Source organism: Capricornis sumatraensis, chromosome 11, assembly GCF_032405125.1.
Source record: "Capricornis sumatraensis isolate serow.1 chromosome 11, serow.2, whole genome shotgun sequence".
NCBI classification, from domain to species: Eukaryota; Metazoa; Chordata; class Mammalia; order Artiodactyla; family Bovidae; genus Capricornis; species Capricornis sumatraensis.
The window spans coordinates 94,325,643-94,344,614 of NC_091079.1; the positions used below are offsets into that span (position 1 = coordinate 94,325,643).

The window sequence follows — 18,972 nt, forward strand, 5'->3', positions numbered from 1 at the left end:
TTATGGATTTAATATCACACTTCTATGTAGACAGTTTCAAAATTTATATCTCTAACCATTTTAAGATTATATTGTATACTCAACACAGCACTTAAAAATATTTACATAATAACTGCTTAATAAAACTAGTTGATTTAACTGAATTTTTAGCATGCATAAACACACACACAATGAAAAAACGTTTTTACTCTGAGAAACTATCTTGTTGAAATTAATTTTTTGTGTGGCAAAACCCATAAGTAATATAGATATATTTCAATATCCCAGTTTTTGTCAGATGGGGGAGTTTCAAGAAAATTAATAAATAATTTTATATGTAAGATTTCATGTGGCAATATATATAATCTATTCCATTCTATGTGCTATATGTATTTTTATGTGTACACACAACATCCTATTATATTCATATAGATATATTCTAACAGGATATATCATTACATAAGATGTGTTATACCTAAAACACATATAATATTAAGTGCAATATTTTCAATTATTCTAAGATGTTAAACTTGTATTTATAGAAATTTAAGTGATATAAAGTAGACTATATATGCACACATAATAAAGATTGAATGGATATTTATGTAACAGAGTGCTCTGGGTAGTTTCCCTACAGTGAAAGTGACTTTTCCTGTTGCTTCAGAGTATTAGAAATCAAAATGTGTAGAACTTGCATAGAGATTTATCAATCGTAAAATTGATTTTGTGAACTTTAGCTCATTTTCCGCCTTGAGAGACTGTAAACTGAGATCACAGTACTGATGGAAAAGACAGAGAGGTCTGTGTAGTGAGAGCTGTCAGAGTCCTGCAATCATCTCCGATCCTCCTCCTTCCCTTTGCCCAAAGCTCAAAGTGAGGACTGAAAGCAGCTCTTTCTGCCCCTTTCCTGTCTGCCTGCTTCTGTTCCTCTCTGGCCTTAAAAGAACTTCATTATAGGAATGAGATCACTAGATAATTTAACCTAACTTCTAACTTATTCTCCATTGAACACACACAGTGCCTTGCTAACCTGTTGATTCTTTTCCCAGATTGAAAGAAATAAGAATGAAGCATTAAGTAGTAAGAAAATGACTAGCTCTCTACTCCCAGTAGCCTCATTAGCAATCCTGCAGGCAGATCACGTGGGCAAGATAGCATCTGAAGAAAGATCAGCAGGAGTCAGCCAGTCTGCATGCAAGGGGAAATGACACAGAACCCAACCTCCTGCCTGGATGATTCACTGAGACTCCAAAAGCAGTCATAGCCAAGCAGACTCTTCCGAGTTGATCTGGAGCACAAATCCACCTTCTCCCCAGGTTGCTAGAACTCTGAGAAAGCAATTTCTCCTTTCTCTGAGAAAGCAACCGTTCACCTACCTTGTGCGTATTGACTGATTGATCAGTGGGCAGCCAAACTTGAGTTCAGTCACAAGAAGACAGGAGGCTGATGGGCTAAGTGTGTGGCTCTCCCTCTCCCATCAGCTAGGTGGACTCACCAAAGTTAAAGAGTGTGGAACTCTCTGCAAAGGGAGCAAACCTGGGGATCTGCCTGAAGTGGCGAGTTGATTCAAAAGACTTCTGTGATCTCCACTGCATGAAGCCAGGGACAAAAGCTGTATTAAATAACTCACTGTACAAGACAGTGGGCTTCCCAGATGGCTCAAGTGGTAAAGAATCTGCCTGTCAATGCAGGAAATACAGAGACACAGGTCAGCCTCTGAGTTGGGAAGATCCCCTGGATGAGGAAATAAAAACCCACTCCAGTATTCTTGCCTCAAAAATACCATGGGACAGAGGAGCCTGGCAGGTTACAGTTCATTGGGTCACAAAGAATCAGACAAAACTGAGCATGCATTCACAAGACATTACCTTTCAAGGGAGTTACAGAAGGAAAGACATACAAAAGATTGCGTTTAGACACCAAATCACTGACGGTAACCATAAATTCACCTCTAATATTCATTCTCCCTTCCTTCCTGATCCTCTGAGAGGAGCAGAAAAAGCAGTTAATAAATAGAAGAGGATGCAGAGTAAGAAAGGGGGAATAAACTATCGTGAACTCCTTCCCCCACTGCAGAATTATAGCTTAATAAGATGCAAGTTGTGTTGTCAACCATGAGAGTTTGAAATTTTGATATGAAGACAAGACTGCAAATTTTAATATCTAAAAATGAGGCTACTTGTTAATAACTAGGAATCTGACTGAGATTTCATCCAGAGAGCATGGAAAAATACTACTACACAGATTGTTTTAAAGCTTTGTTATTAAAAATATTAAAGCTATTTTGTAATTTTACCCTACTACTACTACTACGACTAAGTCGCTTCAGTCGGATCCGACTCTGTGCAACCCCATAGACGGCTGGCCACCAGGCTCCGCCTACTCGGTCCAAATTGTTCAATATACATTTATCAAAGGATTTTCATTGCACATGTCTTCAAATGTTTATTGTTCAAAGAAAAGCTCTACTAATAAACTATAAAGTTATTTTTAGTAATAAAGAGCTTCCATTTAAAAATTTCTTGTATAATGTTGCTAAATGTTATCATGTTAAAAATACATCTTAATAAAAATACCAGTGTAACCAAATATATATCAATTTTAGGGGTATATAAAGTATAAAATACAAAATAAGGTATAAAATGCAGAGTGAGTGTGTGTGTGTACGTTTGTGTTAAAATATACCATATCATACCTGAATTGACTCTAAGGAAACTTGATTTTCTTTATGATTGTTCTTTGAAAAATTGTGAAACTAATTAAAAACAAACTAAAGATTTTTAAATTACTTAGGATCCTTACTGATGATCTTGTAAATGAATGTTTTTTTCTCTCTTTTCCTTATATGTGATGTGCTTACTCGCTCAGTCATGTCCGACTCTTTGCAACCCTGTGGACTGCAGCCCTCTCCAGGCTCTTCTGTCTATGGGAATTCTCCAGGCAAGAATACTGGATGGGTAGTCTTTCCCTTCTCCAGGGGATTATCCAAACCCAGGGATTGGACCCCAGGTCTCCCATGCTGCAGGCAGATTCTTTACTGTCTGAGCCACCACAAAACAAATTTGCCTTACTATATAAATCAATATCAAGAAAAACAAAAACAAAAATTGTTATTTGTACTTTACCATTTCTTTTAGTCAAATTTAGATCTGTAACAGGGAATAAGTGTAATATGTTTGCATCTCATAAAAAATGTATTTGATTTTTTGACTGAATGCTTTTCACTTTATGCTCATTATACTCAGATAATGCCCACTTGTTTACAAAATTTTAAGTTAAAGAGTTAAGATAGTATTACTTCTCTTTTTTTATGTGATTCTCTGATCAGTTCAGTTCAGTTCAGTTCAGTCGCTCAGTCGTATCCAACTCTTTGTGACCCCATGAACCGCAGCACGCCAGGCCTCCCTGTCTACCACCAACTCCCGGAGTTCACTCAGACTCATGTCCATCGAGTCAGTGATGCCATCCAGCCATCTCATCCTCTGTCGTCTCTTCTCCTCCTGCCCCCAATCCCTCCCAGCATCAGAGTGTTTTCCAATGAGTCAACTCTTTGCATGAGGTGGCCAAAGTACTGGAGCTTCAGCTTTAGTATCATTCCTTCCAAAGAAATCCCAGGGCTGATCTCCTTTAGGATGGACTGGTTAGATCTCCTTGCAGTCCAAGGGACTCTCAAGAGTCTTCTCCAACACCACAGTTCAAAAGCATCAATTTTTCAGCGCTCAGCTTTCTTCACAGTCCAACTCTCACATCCACACATGACCACTTGAAAAACCATAGCCTTGACTAGATAGACCTTTGTTGGCAAAGTAATGTCTCTGCTTTTGAATATGCTATCTAGGTTTGTCATAACTTTCCTTCCAAGGAGTAAGCGTCTTTTGATTTCATGGCTGCAGTCACCATCTGCAGTGATTTTGGAGCCCAAAAAAATAAAGTCTGACACTGTTTCCACTGTTTTGCCATCTGTTTCCCATGAAGTGATGGGACCAGATGCCATGATCTTTGTTTTCTGAATGTTGAGCTTTAAGCCAACTTTTTCACTCCCCACTTTCACTTTCTTCAAGAGGCTTTTCTCTGATACAACACAATAAAAAAAAAAGCAAATAGTGGTAAAGAAGCCAAATAGATGGAGGAAAAGTAAAACATAACGCTTTGTGAAAAACAACAAAACTCACAAACATAAATAATATTTAATGCTTATTTTTTAAATAAATACACAGAAAAGCAAGTCAATAATATTAGACAAAAAATAGCATGTTTTAAAATGTAACTCACATTTTCTATAGGAAACAGGGTCCATAAGGATACTTTATATTTTTACCAATCCAAATTAAATTATAGGCAATAGTCACATACTTTTTCTTCAGCAGACTTAAGAACAAAATCGCTAGAGTTGCTGACATGCAATAGAATTGTCTGGTTTTATCTATATTATTTTTTCAAAATATTCTATAAGTACTAGAAAAAAGAATGATTTAGAGTTATTAACTGCTTGCCAGCCAGCTTGCGATAAAAAGCCATTACTTTAGTAGTGGTAGTTCCTGGCCTGCTGTGGCAGTACAATTGATAAAACTTTTAATGATGCTGAACAGGGCAAGGGTATTGTCAGAAGACAATGCTCAGGAAGCTACAGTATCTTAGACTTTGAGATGTTGGGGATGAGTATTAAGAACCATAGAAAAGAATAACTGAGTTATGTTTCTGTACAGCAGTAATGAACACAATGTTGAAATTCAACTATACTTTAATTAAAAATAAATTTTCAAAAAGAATAACTGTTTTGGGGGGATATAAATACAATGGATAAAAGAAATAATATTTTAGGAAAATTTATCATCAGCTTAAATTGATATAACCAAAGAACTCCATGGTAGCATATAAGGAAAACTTATTCTTCTATAGTTGGAAAACAGAAAAAGGTAAGAATTTGACTTAATATTTTATTATAAGGATATGATAGCTCCAAATAACCTTGCATACACAACCCCAGCAAGTACTCTGTTGAACTCTGAAACTCAGGGTAGAGACTTTAAAACCTGGTACATTAAGTATCATAATTGCCATCTTTACAGTGAGAAAATATAGAGAATGCAATAAAAAAATTGAGTTTGGGGGCTTCCCTCATGGCTCAGTGGCAAAGAGTCCCCCTGCCAATGCAGGGAACACCGGTTCAATCCCTGATCCAGGGGCATCCCCCATGCTGTGGGGCAACGAAGCGTGTGCACCACAACTATGGAGCCTGTGCTCTAGAGCCTGGGGTCTGCAACTACTGAGTCCACATGCTGCAACTACTGAAGCCCACATGCCCTAGAGCCCTTTGCTTCTCAAAAAGAAAAACCACTGCAATGAGAAGCCCATACTCTGCTACTGGAGAGTGGCCTCTGCTCTCTGCAACTAGAGGCAAAGTCCATGTATGTAGCAACAAAGACTCAGAATGGGAAAAAAAAAAAATAAAATAAAAAATAAAGAAACTGAGCTTGGCCCAGGTCTGGTTCACAGTGGTGCCACTGGATTCATAGAACCACCACATGACAGCTTCCATGGACTTTAAATATGTAATTTGAATGGATACTTGATATTGACCCCATATTGATTTCTTGGTCTTTGTGCTAAGAGCTATCAGTAAGGAAGATCAAGTAGAAATCTCAAATTCCCTCTCCCTACTATCTTCCACCTTAGCCAAGACAGTAAACCAAAACAATATCATAGACATCAGCAAGAAGGAAGGCTGGGAATTCCCACCCAGTCCTCATTCCCCCACAGAAGTAACAATTTAACAGCAACCCACCAATAAAAACCTAAAAATATTTAGTAGAAGGCAAGGATGCCCACTCTTTCCACTTCTCTTCAACATAGTACTAGCATCCTAGGCAGAGAAATGGTACAAAGAGAAAGAGAAGAAGAAAAGAAAAAAAAAAAAAAAAACAAAAGGAGAGAAAGGAAGAAAAGATATCCAAATCAGGAAGGAAGAAATAAAATAACTTGCTTGTACATGACATGATGTTATATGTACAAAACCTGAAAAACTCCACCAAAATTTGTTATAAATAATAAATAAATCCAGTAAAGTTGCAGAATACAAAAGTAACATACAAAATCAGTGTCTTTTCTATACATAATAACAAATTATACAAAAAAATTGAGAAAGCATTTATAAGAACAAAAATAATAAAATACTTAGGAATAAACTTAAAGATATGTACTAAAAATTATAAAACAGTAACGACATTAAAGAAAGCACAAATAAATGGAGATATTTTTTGTTCACAAATAGGAAAAATTAACATAGTTAAAATGTACATATTATCAACTCCAATTCAACAGCATATTAAAAGAATTATACACTATGACCAAGTGAAATTTATCCCTGGGAGGCAAGGATAGTTCAATACATGCAATCAATAAATGTGATGCACCACATTCTCAGAATGAAAGATAAAGATCATATGATCACCTCAATATATACAGAAAAAAATCTGACAAAATATACCAGTCTTTCGTTTCAACAAATTGAGTATAGAAGGAACATGCCTCATCACAATAAAGGCTGTTATGACAAAGCCATTGCTACCATCCTACTCAATGGTGAAAGATTGAAAGCTTTTTTTTCTGAGATCAGGAAAAAGACAAGGATACCTCTCTCATCACTATTATTCCATATGATACTGAAATCCTAGTTAGACCAATTAGTTAAAACAAAGAAGTAAAAGGCATCCAAATCATAAAGGACACAGTAAATTGTTTTATTATTTGTAGGTGAAATTATCTTATATGCAGAAAAATTTTTTAAAAAGCTGTTGGAACTAATTTAAAAATTCAATAAAGCTTTAGGATATAAAATCAATGTATAGAAATCAGTGGCATTTCTATATACTAATAGAACACCTGAAAAACAAATAAACTATCCCACTCACAATAATATCAAAAACATAAAATAATTAAAAATTTATATAGCCAAGGAACTGAAAGATCTGTACAATGAAAACTGCAGAACTTTTATGATGAAAATTGAAGAAGATACAAAGGGAAAGATATCCCATGTTCATGGACTGGAGCAGTTAATATTATAAATATGTCTATACTATACAAAGTCATATATAGAATCGATGTGACCCCTATCAAAACTCCAGTGGTATTGTTCACAGAAATAAAGAAATCCTAAAATTTGAACTGAACAGAAACTTTGTATGGGACCACAAAAGACTGAATTACCAAAACAATACTGAGACAAAAGAACAAAGGTAGAGGCCTTACAGGATCTAATTTTAAGCTTTACTACAAGGATATAGTAATTTAAACACTATGGCATCAGCATAAAAAGAGAGACATACCAATGGAGCAGAAAACAGAGCTCAGAAATAAATGCCGTCACATACAGTCAACATATATTTCACAAGGACTTCAGGAAAATTCAACAGGGAAAGAATAGTCTCTTCTATAAATAGTGCTTGAAAAACCAGATAACCACATACTGAAACCGAACTCATATCTTAGAGCATACTACAAAAATTACCTTGAAATGGATTAAAGACTTAAACACAAGATCTTCTATTGCAAAACTCCTAGAAAAATAGGCAGGAAAGAAGCTCCTTGAAACTGGCCTTGGTAATGATTTTTTGGACACAATACCAGAAGTACAAATAAAGGTAAAAATCAACCATCAGAATTACGTTAAGCTTAAAAGCTTCAGAGAAGGCAATGGCACCCACTCCAGTACTCTTGCCTGGAAAATCCCATGGATGGAGGAGCCTGGTAGGCTGCAGTCCATGGGGTCACTAAGGATCGGACATGACTGAGTGACTTCCCTTTCACTTTCATGCATTGGAGAAGGAAATGGCAACCCACTCCAGTGTTCTTGCCTGAAGAATCCCAGGGATGGGGGAGCCTGGTGGGCTTCCGTCTATGGGATCGCACAAAGTCGGACACGACTGAAGCGACTTATCAGCAGCAGCAGCAGCACAGCAAAATAAAAATAAACAAATGAAAATGTAGCCCATATAACAGGAGAAAAATTTTAAACCATATATCAGATAAGGGGTTACTATCCAAAATATATAAGGAACTCACACAATTCAATAGCAAAGAAACAAATAACACAATGTTTTAAATCCGAAAACAACCTAAATAGATATTTCTTAAAATAATACATTAAAATGACCAAGTGCTTGAAAAGGTGTTCAACATCAGTAACCATCAAGGAAATGAAACTAAAACCATAATGAGATATCACCTCACATCTGTTAGAACAGCTGTTATCAAAAAGAAAAGACGTGGTGAAAATTGAATCCTTGTATACTGTTGGTGGACATGTAAATTTGTAGAGCCTTTTTAAGAAACAGTATGGGAGCTTCCCTGGAAAAGGAAATGGCAACCCGCTCCAGTATTCTTGCCTGGAGAATCCCACGACAGAGGAGCCTGGCAGGCCATGGTCCACAGGGTCGCAAAGAGTAGGACAAGACTGAAGTGACTAAGCACGCACGCATGCATGGATCATCCCTCAAAAAACTGAAACAGAACTACCATACAATCCAGGAATCTCATTTCTGTGCTGTCATCTAAAAAAACAGGAAAACAAGATATTGAAGAGACAGCTGCATTTCCTTGTTTATTGACTTATTATTCACAATAGCTAAAATATGGAAACAATCTATTTATCCATGGATGAACGGAAGTGGAAAATACCATGTATACACAAACAATGGGATTTTATTAAGTTTGAAAGGGAAGGAAATTCTGACATTTGCAACAGCACAAATGAACCTGAAAGACATTATGCTAAGTGGAAGAGATCAAATTGCCAACATCCACTGGATCATCGAAAAGGCAAGAGAGTTCCAGAAAAACATCTATTTCTGCTTTATTGACTATGCCAAAGCCTTTGACTGTGTGGATCACAATAAACTGTGGAAAATTCTGAAAGAGATGGGAATACCAGACCACTTGACCTGCCTCTTAAGAAACCTGTATGCAGGTGAGGAAGCAACAGTTAGAACTGGACATGGAACAACAGACTGGTTCCAAATACAAAAAGGAGTACATCGAGGCTGTATACTGTCACCCTGCTTATTTAACTTATATGTAGAGTACATCATGAAAGACAGCAGGCTGGAAGAAGCACAAGCTGGAATCAAGATTGCCAAGAGAAATATCAATAACCTCAGATATGCAGATGACACCACCCTTATGGCAGAAAGTGAAGAGGAATTAAAAAGCCTCTAGATGAAAGTGAAAGAGGAGAGTGAAAAAGTTGGCCTAAAGCTCAACATTCAGAAAACGAAGATCATGGCATCTGGTCCCATCACTTCATGGGAAATAGATGGGGAAATGGTGGAAATAGTGTTAGACTTTTTTTGGGGGGGCTCCAAAATCACTGCAGATGGTGATTGCAGCCATGAAATTAAAAGACGCTTACTCCTTGGAAGGAAAGTGATGACCAAACTAGATAGCATATTAAAAAACAGAGATATTAATTTTCCAACAAAGGTCTATCTAGTCAAGGGTATGGTTTTTCCAGTGGTCATGTATGGATGTGAAAATTGGACTGTGAAGAAAGCTGAGCACTGAAGGATTGATGCTTTTGAACTGTGGTGTTGGAGAAGACTCTTGAGAGTCCCTTGGACTACAAGGAGATCCAGCCAGTCCATCCTAGAGGAGATCAGTCCTGGGTGTTCATTGGAAGGACTGACGCTGAGACTGAAACTCCAATACTTTGGCCACCTGATGTGAAGAGTTGACTAACTGGAAAAGACCCTGATGCTGAGAGGGATTGGGGGCAGGAGGAGAAGGGGACGACAGAGGATGAGATGGCTGGATGGCATCACCAACTTGATGCACATGAGTTTGGGTGAACTCCAGGAGTTGGTGATAGGCATGGAGGCCTGGCGTGCTGCAATTCATGGGGTCGCAAAGAGTCGGACATGACTGAGGGACTGAACTGAACTGAACTGAAGTAAAATAAGCCAAACAAAGACAGATAGGATCTCACATATATATTTTATCTAAAATAGTCAAACTCATAGAAGACAGTAGAATGTTGGTGCAAGGTATAAAGTGAAAGTGAAAGTTGCTTAGTCATGTCTGACTCTTTGCGACCCCATGGACTATACAGTCCATGGCATTCTTCAGGCCAGAACACTGGAGTGAGTAGCCTTTTCCTTCTCCAGGAGATCTTCCCAACCCAGGGATCAAACCCAAGTCTCCTGCATTGCAGGCAGATTCTTTACTAGCTGGGCCACAAGGGAAGCCACAAGGTGTAAGGGCTAGGGAAAATGGACAGATATTGATCAAAGGGTACAAAGTTTGCTGTATGCAAGATGAGTAACTCTTAAAGATCTAGTATACAACACAGTAATATAATCATGTGTGGATGTGAGAGTTGGACTGTGAAGAAAACTGAGCACTGAAGAATTGATGCTTTTGAACTGTGGTGTTGGAGAAGACTCTTGAGAGTCCTTTGGACTGTAAGGAGGTCCAACCAGTCCATTCTAAAGGAGATCAGTCCTGGGTGTTCATTGGAAGGACTGATGCTAAAGCTGAAACTCCAATACTTTGGCCACCTGATGTGAAGAGTTGACTCACTGGAAAATACCCTGGTGCTGGGAGGGATTGGGGGCAGTAGGAAAATGGGATGACAGAGGATGAGATAGCTGGATGGCATCGCTGACTTGATGGACATGAGTTTGAGTGAACTCCGGAAGATGGTGGTGGACAGGGGGCCTGGCGTGCTGCAATTCGTGGGTCGCAAAGAGTCAGACACAACTGAGCAACTGAACTGAATATAAGCAACAATATGAATCTGCCTGCCAGTGCAGGAGACGCAGGATATGCAGGTTAGATTCCTGTCAGGAACATCCCCTGGAGTAGGAAATGGCAACTCACTCCAGTATTCTTGCTGGGAAAACTCCATGGTCAGAGGAGCTGGTTGGGCTGAAGTCAATGGAGTCACAACGAGTAAGAGATAACTGAGCAAATGAGCACATATGCACACACACACACACACACACAAAATAGTGTATGCTTGAACTTTACTAGGAGGATAGTGTGTTCTCATTACAAACACACAAATATTTAACTATATAAGATGATGTATATGTTAATTAGCTTGATTGTGCTGATCACTTCACAATACATATATCAAAATACCAAGATACACACCCTAAACACAGACAAATTTTCTTGTCAAATTATACATCACCTGGAACAAAAAAATTATGCAAAGCTGGAACAAAAACACTACTACATTCATGTAAGAATGACACCTATTACTGCTGCCCTCAAAGACCTAATTCAGGATTCAGAGTTGGTAGTCCCATCTTATTTCATTAAATTCTTGAGTTTTGTCTTCAACAAGCAAACAACTTGATCCTAGAAGACTGGAGTGGATGGAATTCCAGCTAAGGTATTTCTACTTGTAAAAGAATATGCTGTTAAAATGCTTCACTTAATACACCAGGAAATTTGGAAAACTCAGCAGTGACCACATAACTGGAAAAGGTCAGCTTTCATGTACATCCCAAAGAAGGGCAATGTGAAAGAATGTTCAAATTACCACACAATTATGCTCCTTTCACAAAATACCAAGGTAATGCTCAAAATCCTATAAGTTAGGCTTCAGCAGTACATGAACAGAGAACATCCAGATGTACAAGCTGGATTTAGAAAAGGAAGAGGAACCAGAAATCAAATTGCCAATATCCACCAGATCATAGAAAAAGCAGGGGAATTCCAGGAAAATATTTACCTCTGCTTTGTTGACTACACTAAAGGCATCGACTGTGGATCACAAGAAACTCCAGGAAATTCTTAGAGAGATGGTAATACCAGACCACCTTACCTGTCTCCTGAGAAACCTGTATGCAGGTCAAGAAGCAACAGTTAGAACCAGACATGGAAAAATGGACTGGTTCAAAATTGGGAAGGAGTATGCCAGGGCTGTATATTATCATTCTACTTATTTAACTTTCTAGAGTACATCATGTGAAATGCTAAATCACAAGTTAGAATTAAGATTCTAATCCAAAATCACTGCAGATGGTGACTGCAGCCATGAAATTAAAAGACGCGTACTCCTTGGAAGAAAAGCTATGACCAACCTAGAAAGCATATTAAAAAGAAGAGACATTATTCTGCCAACAAAGGTCCCTCTAGAAAAAGCTATGATTTTTCCTGTAGTCATGTCTGGATGTGAGAGTTGGATCATAAAGAAAGCTGAGTGCTGAAGAACTGATGCTTTTGAACTGTGGTGTTGGAGAAGACTCTTGAGAGTCCCTTGGACTGCAAGGAAATCCAACCAGTCCATCCCAAAGGAGATCAGTCCTGAATACTCATTGGAAGGATTGATGCTGAGGCTGAAACTCCAATACTTTGTTTATCTGATGCAAAGAGTTGACTCATTGGAAAAGACCCTGATGCTGGGAAAGATGGAAGGCAGGGGGTGAAGTGTTCGATAAAGGATGAGATGGTTGGATGGCATCATTGACTCGATGGACATGAGCTTGAGGAAGCTACAGGAGTTGGTGATGGACAGGGAATCCTGGCGTGCTGCAGTTCATGGGGGTCACAAAGAGTCAGACACTACTGAGTGACTGAATTGAACTGAACTGAGAATGAAGATTGCTGGGAGAAATGTCAATAACCTCAGATAAGCAAAGGATGCCACTCTAACAGCAGAAAGTGAAGAGAAACGAAAGAGCCTCTTGATAAAGATGAAAGAGAAGAGTGAAAAAGCTGGCTTAAAGAAGAGTGAAAAGGCTGGCTTAAACTCAACATTTAAAAAATGAAGATCATGGCATCTGGTCCCATCACTTCATGGCAAATAGATGAGGAAAAAATGGAAACAATGACAGATTTTATTTTGGAGGGTTCCAAAGTCTTTGTAGTTGGTGACTGCAGCCATGAAATTAAAACACACTTGTTCCTTGGAAGGAAAGCTATGACAAACCTAGACAGCATATTAAAAAGCAGAAACATCACTGCTAACAAAGTTCCATATAGTCAAAGCTATGGTTTGTCCAGTAGTCATGTATGGATGTGAGAGTTGGACCATAAAGAAGGCCGAACACTGAAGAACTGATGCTTTTGAACTGTGGTGCTGGAGAAGACTCTTTAGAGTTCCTTGGAAATCAAGGAGAGCAAACAAGTCAATTCTAGAGAAAATCAACCCTGAATGCTCATTGAAAGGACTGATGCTGCAGCTGAAGCTCCAATACTTTGGGGCCTGGTGCAGAGAGCTGACTCATTTGAAAAGACCCTGATGCTGGGAAAGATTGAAGCCAGGGGGATAAGGGGGTGACAGAGAATGAGATGGCTGGATGGTACCATCAACTCAATGGACATGACTTTGAGCAAACTCTTGGAAATAATGAAGGATAGGGAAGCCTGGCGTGCTACAGTCTATGGGGTCGCAATAGTTGGACATGACTGAATGACTGAAAAACAACACAGTAGTTGGCCATTGAGTAATGAGTTCATTCTTTTCCATTCCAATCAAGATAGAAGTTTAGAAGCCTTAGTCATTCATGTGTGATCAACAATTTATACTTCTATGTTTTTGTCTCATTTTTTCTTTTGGGTTCCAAAGTCATTGCAGTTGGTGACTGCAGCCTTGAAATTAGAAGACACTTGCCTCTTGGAAGGAAAGCTATGGCAAACCTAGACAGCATATTACAGCAGCAACATCGCTTTACTGACAAAGTTCCACAAGGTCAAAGCTATGGTTTTACAACAGTCACGAACGGATGTGAAAGCTGGACCCTAAAGAAGGCTAAGTGCCAAAGAATTGATTCTTTCGAATTGTGGTGTTGGGGAAGACTCTTGAAAGTCCCTTGGACAGCAAAGGAGATCAAACCAGTTAATCCCCAAGGAAAACAAACCTGAATATTCATTGGAAGAACTGATTCTGAAGCTTAAGCTCCAAAATTCTTCACCACCTGATGTGAAGAGTCGACTCATTGGGAAAGACCTTGATGCTGGGAAAAACTGAAGGCAAAAGGAGAAGAGGGCAGCTGAAAATGAAATGATTGGATAACATCACCAATTCAATGGATGTTAACTTGGGCAAACTCTGGGAGATAGTGAGGGATGGGGAAGCCTGTTGTGCTGCAGTCTATAATGTTGCAACAAGTTGGACATGACTTAATGACTGAAAAAAAACATTAATATTTTATCCATGTCTGTCTTTATTGTCTTTATCTATGCTTATCCTTCTTGAATCTAAGAATATTCTAGGTCTTCCTGACTTCAATCCTTAGTGCTAAAATCATTTGATTTTAATTAGTTTCTTCGGCTATTTACTCCTCTGAGCATCTTGATCACCCTATATCCCAAACTGGCTTTTAGAGCTGCAGTTCTAGTTGAACCAGTTCTGACCCTCATGTGGGGTATCCAGGTATCCAGAAAGATCTAAATCTTTATTTGAGCCAGTTGATAGTCTTCAAACATTGCATATAAACAAAGTGTTTTCTTCAGTCGAGACTTTCTGATTTAATAGAATCAACCTTTTGATTACCTATCATTGCTCTTGAGACAGACAGCACAAGCACACACTCTTAATTTTACTAAAAGGTCCTTCATGTTCTGTCCTCTGTGTTCCCTTTCTTAAGTCACTCCCTCCCTCTCTCTTATCTCAAAACAGCCCTCTTTTTTCATTTAGTGATCTAATTAGAATGGTTTTGTCTCAGTAATCAAATGCACCACAAAACACCAGTCAGTGGGCAGTATGTTGTGGAAGGCATCCCACATTAACTTTTTTAAAACACATCTCCAGTTGTGATGACAGTATAATTTTTAATTTTTAAAAGCTATATTAGCTTTAATATTTCAGGTAACACTGGATATATGTAAATTTAAATATCTGGAAGAGATAAAGTTTATAACAATGATACATCATTGCTTATTGAAGGAGCAAATATTCATTTCTTACTGTGTGACCAACTCCAGTCAATAGAGGGTTTCTGATGTCTTCACTGAAAACAAAGCTGTGAAAACTCTGAGGCATGAAAGAGGTTGTAGAGTCATGTTCTTCAATCAGATTTTTATATATTTGTGTTTGACGTCGGGCTAGGCCTTTCAGTATTATATAAAATCCATCATTTCCAATCACTGAAAGAAAATAAAACCAAACAAGATATACTATAGACCTTATTTCAAAGGTGCTTTGACATGTATGTGTCTGCAATACATATTACAATTGCTTCCCTTTTAGCAGATTTCTTTTTATTTATTCATTGACAGTGACTTTAATGTAGCAGTTAGGCCTCACAAAAATTTAGACAAATAACAAAAATAACAAAGATATCTACACTTAGAGTACTATTTGCTGACAGCTATTTAATCAATCCCCTTATGGAACTGATAAATTCTAGGAAAAAATCGTGGTGACAAATCAAGATTAATAGATTTCAGGCAAAATGAGGAGAAAAGTGCCAGAAAAGCCCTTGAACTTTTTAAAATGTTTCTGTCCCCTTCAAAAGTGCCATTCTTTTTGTTTTATATAAGTAGCAGTTTATCACTAATAATTTTCATTTATGTTTGCTCTAGGCAGGATGAATCACTCATAGAACTGAGTAAAGAATATACTATGAAAAGAGAAATGGATCATTACTAGGAAAAAGTTTTGGGTATTTTTTCAACATTTCTTCTATTCCATTTTCTAACTCTCCACAATCTGTCATCCAACCCCACTACCTAAAGTTCAAATATATGCTGAAGGTCTGGAAGGCTCATTCACTTGTGAAGGTTTGAACGAAACACAAATCAGTTTTAGTTTTTCTGAAGCCCGTCATCTTGGAGAAGCACATCATGGGAACTGGATGATGTTGCTCCTTTTCTCTATCACTTACTAATGGCTCCAAACGAGGAAATTATTCAAGTGGGGTGCTTTTCTTACCATTTGCTTATTAACTTGTAAATAAAAACTTTACAAGTTGACTTTAATGGATACCTGCATTTCTTTCTTTTTATCCCCTATGATATGTCACCTGCTTGCCTTCTCTGCTTTTGTCTAAGCTGAGTCCTTAATGGGGGGCTCTTTTGTATACCATCTGTACATCTGCTCAGTTCAGTTCAGTTGCTCAGTCGTGTTGGACTCTGCGACCCCAAGAACGACAGCATGCCAGGCCTCCCTGTTCATCAGCAACTCCCGGAATTCACCCACACCCATGTCCATTGAGTTGGTGATGTCATCCAACTATCTCATCCTCTGTCGCCCCTTCTCCTCCTGCCCTCAATCTTTCCCAGCATCAGGGTCTTTTCCATTAAATCAGCTCTTCCCATCAGGTGGCCAAAGTATTGGAGTTTCAGCTTCAACATCGGCCCTTCCAATGACCGAACACCCAGGACTGATCTCCTTTAGGATGGACTGGTTGGATCTCCTTGCAGTCCAAGGGACTCTCAAGAGTCTTCTCCAACACCACAGTTCAAAAGCATCAATTCTTCAGCGCTCAGCTTTCTTCACAGTCCAACTCTCACATCCACACATGACCGCTGGAAAAGCCATAGCCTTGACTAGACGGACCTTTGTTGGCAAAGTAATGTCTCTACTTTCATTTTGTTTTGTTTGTTTTTCTACTTTTTTTAAATTTTACTTTAGTTTATTTTACAATACTGTACTGGTTTTGTCATACATCAACATGAATCTGCCACGGGTGTACACGCGTTCCCAGTCCTGAACCCCCCTCCCACCTCCCTCCCCATACCATCTCTCTGGGTCATCCCAGTGCACCAGCCCCAAGCATCATGTAGCCTGCATCGAACCTAGACTGGCGATTTGTTTCTTATATGATATTATACATATTTCAATGCCATTCTCCCAACAAATAATAGCAAATGAAGCAGCTGACAAACAATTAATCTGAAAAATATACAAGCAACTCCTGCAGCTCAATTCCAGAAAAATAAATGACCCAATCAAAAAATGGGCCAAAGAACTAAATAGACATTTCTCCAAAGAAGACATACAGATGGCTAACAAACACATGAAAAGATGTTCAACATCACTCATTATCAGAGAAATGTCTCTGCTTTTTAATATGCTGTCTAGGTTGGTCATAACTTTCCTTCCAAGGAATACACGTCTTTTAATTTCATGGCTGCAGTCACCATCTTCAGTGATTTTGGAGCCCAGAAAAATAAAGTTAGCTGCTATTTCCACTGTTTCCTCATCTATTTGCCATTAAATGATGGGACTGGATGCCATAATCTTAGTTTTCTGAATGTTGAGCTTTAAGCCATCTGTACATGGTGACTATAAAATAGTGATTTTCTTTAATCTTCACTAAAGCAAACATAGTGTTTCTTTGGATGCCTGAGCTTAAAATAAATACTTCCTAGATAGCTCAATATCATTTCTTATTAAACATCTAATCTGTGTGACAAAGGCACTGCAGAAATATTCCTTTTTTTAAAAAAATGCTTATGTTTTATTTTTGGCTCCACTGAATCTTTATTGTGGTCCACAGGTTCAACATTCAGAAAACTAAGATCATGGCATCCAGTCCCATCACTTCATGGCAAATAGAAACAGTGGAAACAGTGGCAGACTTTTTTTGGGGGGGCTCCAAAATCACTGCAGATGGTGACTGCAGCCAAGAAATTAAAAGACACTTACTCCTTGGAAGAAAATTATGGCCAAACTAGACAGCATATTAAAAAGCAGAGACATTACTTTGCCAACAAATGTCTGTCTAGTCAAGGCTATGGTTTATCCAGTAGTCATGTGTGGATGTGACAGTTGGACTGTGAAGAAGGCTGAGCGCCAAAGAATTGATGCTTTTGAACTGTGGTGTTGGAGAAGACTCTTGAGAGTCCCTTGGACTGCAAGGAGAACCAAGCAGCCCATACCAAATGAGATCAGTCCTGGGTGTTCATTGGAAAGACTGATGTTGAAGCTGAAACTCCAATACTTTGGCCACCTGATGTGAAGAACTGACTCATTTGAAAAGATCCTGATGATTAGAAACATTGAAGGTGGTAGGAGAAGGGGATGACAGAGGATGAGATGGTTGGAAGGCATCACCAACTCAATGGACGTGAGTTTGAGTAAACTCTGGGAGTTGGTGATGGACAGCGAGGCCTGGTGTGCTGCAGTCCATGGGGTCACAAAGTGTCAAACACGACTGAATGACTGAACTGCATTGAACAGGCTCTTTGTTGCAGTGAATGCTCTTGCTGTAGAACCTGGGCGCTATGGTGTGTGGGCTTCAGTGGTTGCGGCATGAGGGTTTCAGTGGCTGCCTTAGGGAAGCTTTGTTGTCTTGTGCCATGTGGGATCTTCCTGAAGCAGGGTTCAAACACATGCCCCCTGCATTGGTAGGCAGACTCAACCAGTGAACCACCAGGGAAGTCTGAAACATTGTTTTTGAATAGCTTTCATGTGGGTTGTATAAGAAAAAAAAACACCTTGCATTTCCCAGAGATGTTTACTTGTGTGGTCACATGATCATTCTGATTAATAAAACATTGAGAGGATTTTTGATTTCCAGATATGCACATCACCCCTTTTTCCACACTAGAATGGGTATAGGATATTTGAGCTGAGGAAAATGCAAGGAGAATTTCGGAGGCCTCACCTCACGTCTTTAAACTACTGTCCTGTGACTTCTCATTATGTAACATAAAATAAAATAAACCTGAAAAATGTTATAAACTAATGTCCTCTAGTTCTTTGTTACTCACAGCTGAACATACTTTCTGTGTGAATATTGTTGGAATTTCACTGAATTCTATTCATAAAACATGTTCACCTTACTGATGAATGTCATTCTTCAGGCCTCTGGAGGAAATTTTCCTTTTCTTTCAGCCTTGGCCCAGTGACAGTGACTCTAACTAAATAAATTCTGCTTGCAATGTATCAATTTTTATATTTAAATTTTAAAAATATCTATGATATTAAGGAGGCCTTAAGAGTTTAAGCAATCTAAGGAATTTGGTTGTGCCTTAATCTTTGTGACCCCATAGGCTGTAGTCCACCAGGCTCCTCTGTCCATGGGATTCTCCAGG

The 18,972-nt window shown here is 38.5% G+C and overlaps 1 protein-coding gene across 1 annotated transcript in view; it reads right to left on the reverse strand.

Annotated features, from left to right (window-relative positions):
• The window catches only part of CNBD1 (cyclic nucleotide binding domain containing 1), a 493,800-nt gene that overhangs the window by 196,417 nt on the left and 278,411 nt on the right, over positions 1-18,972 (reverse strand). The window contains exon 7 of the mRNA XM_068983440.1: positions 14,897-15,075. Coding sequence (XP_068839541.1) covers positions 14,897-15,075 — 179 coding nt within the window. The remainder of the gene's footprint in view (positions 1-14,896; positions 15,076-18,972) is intronic.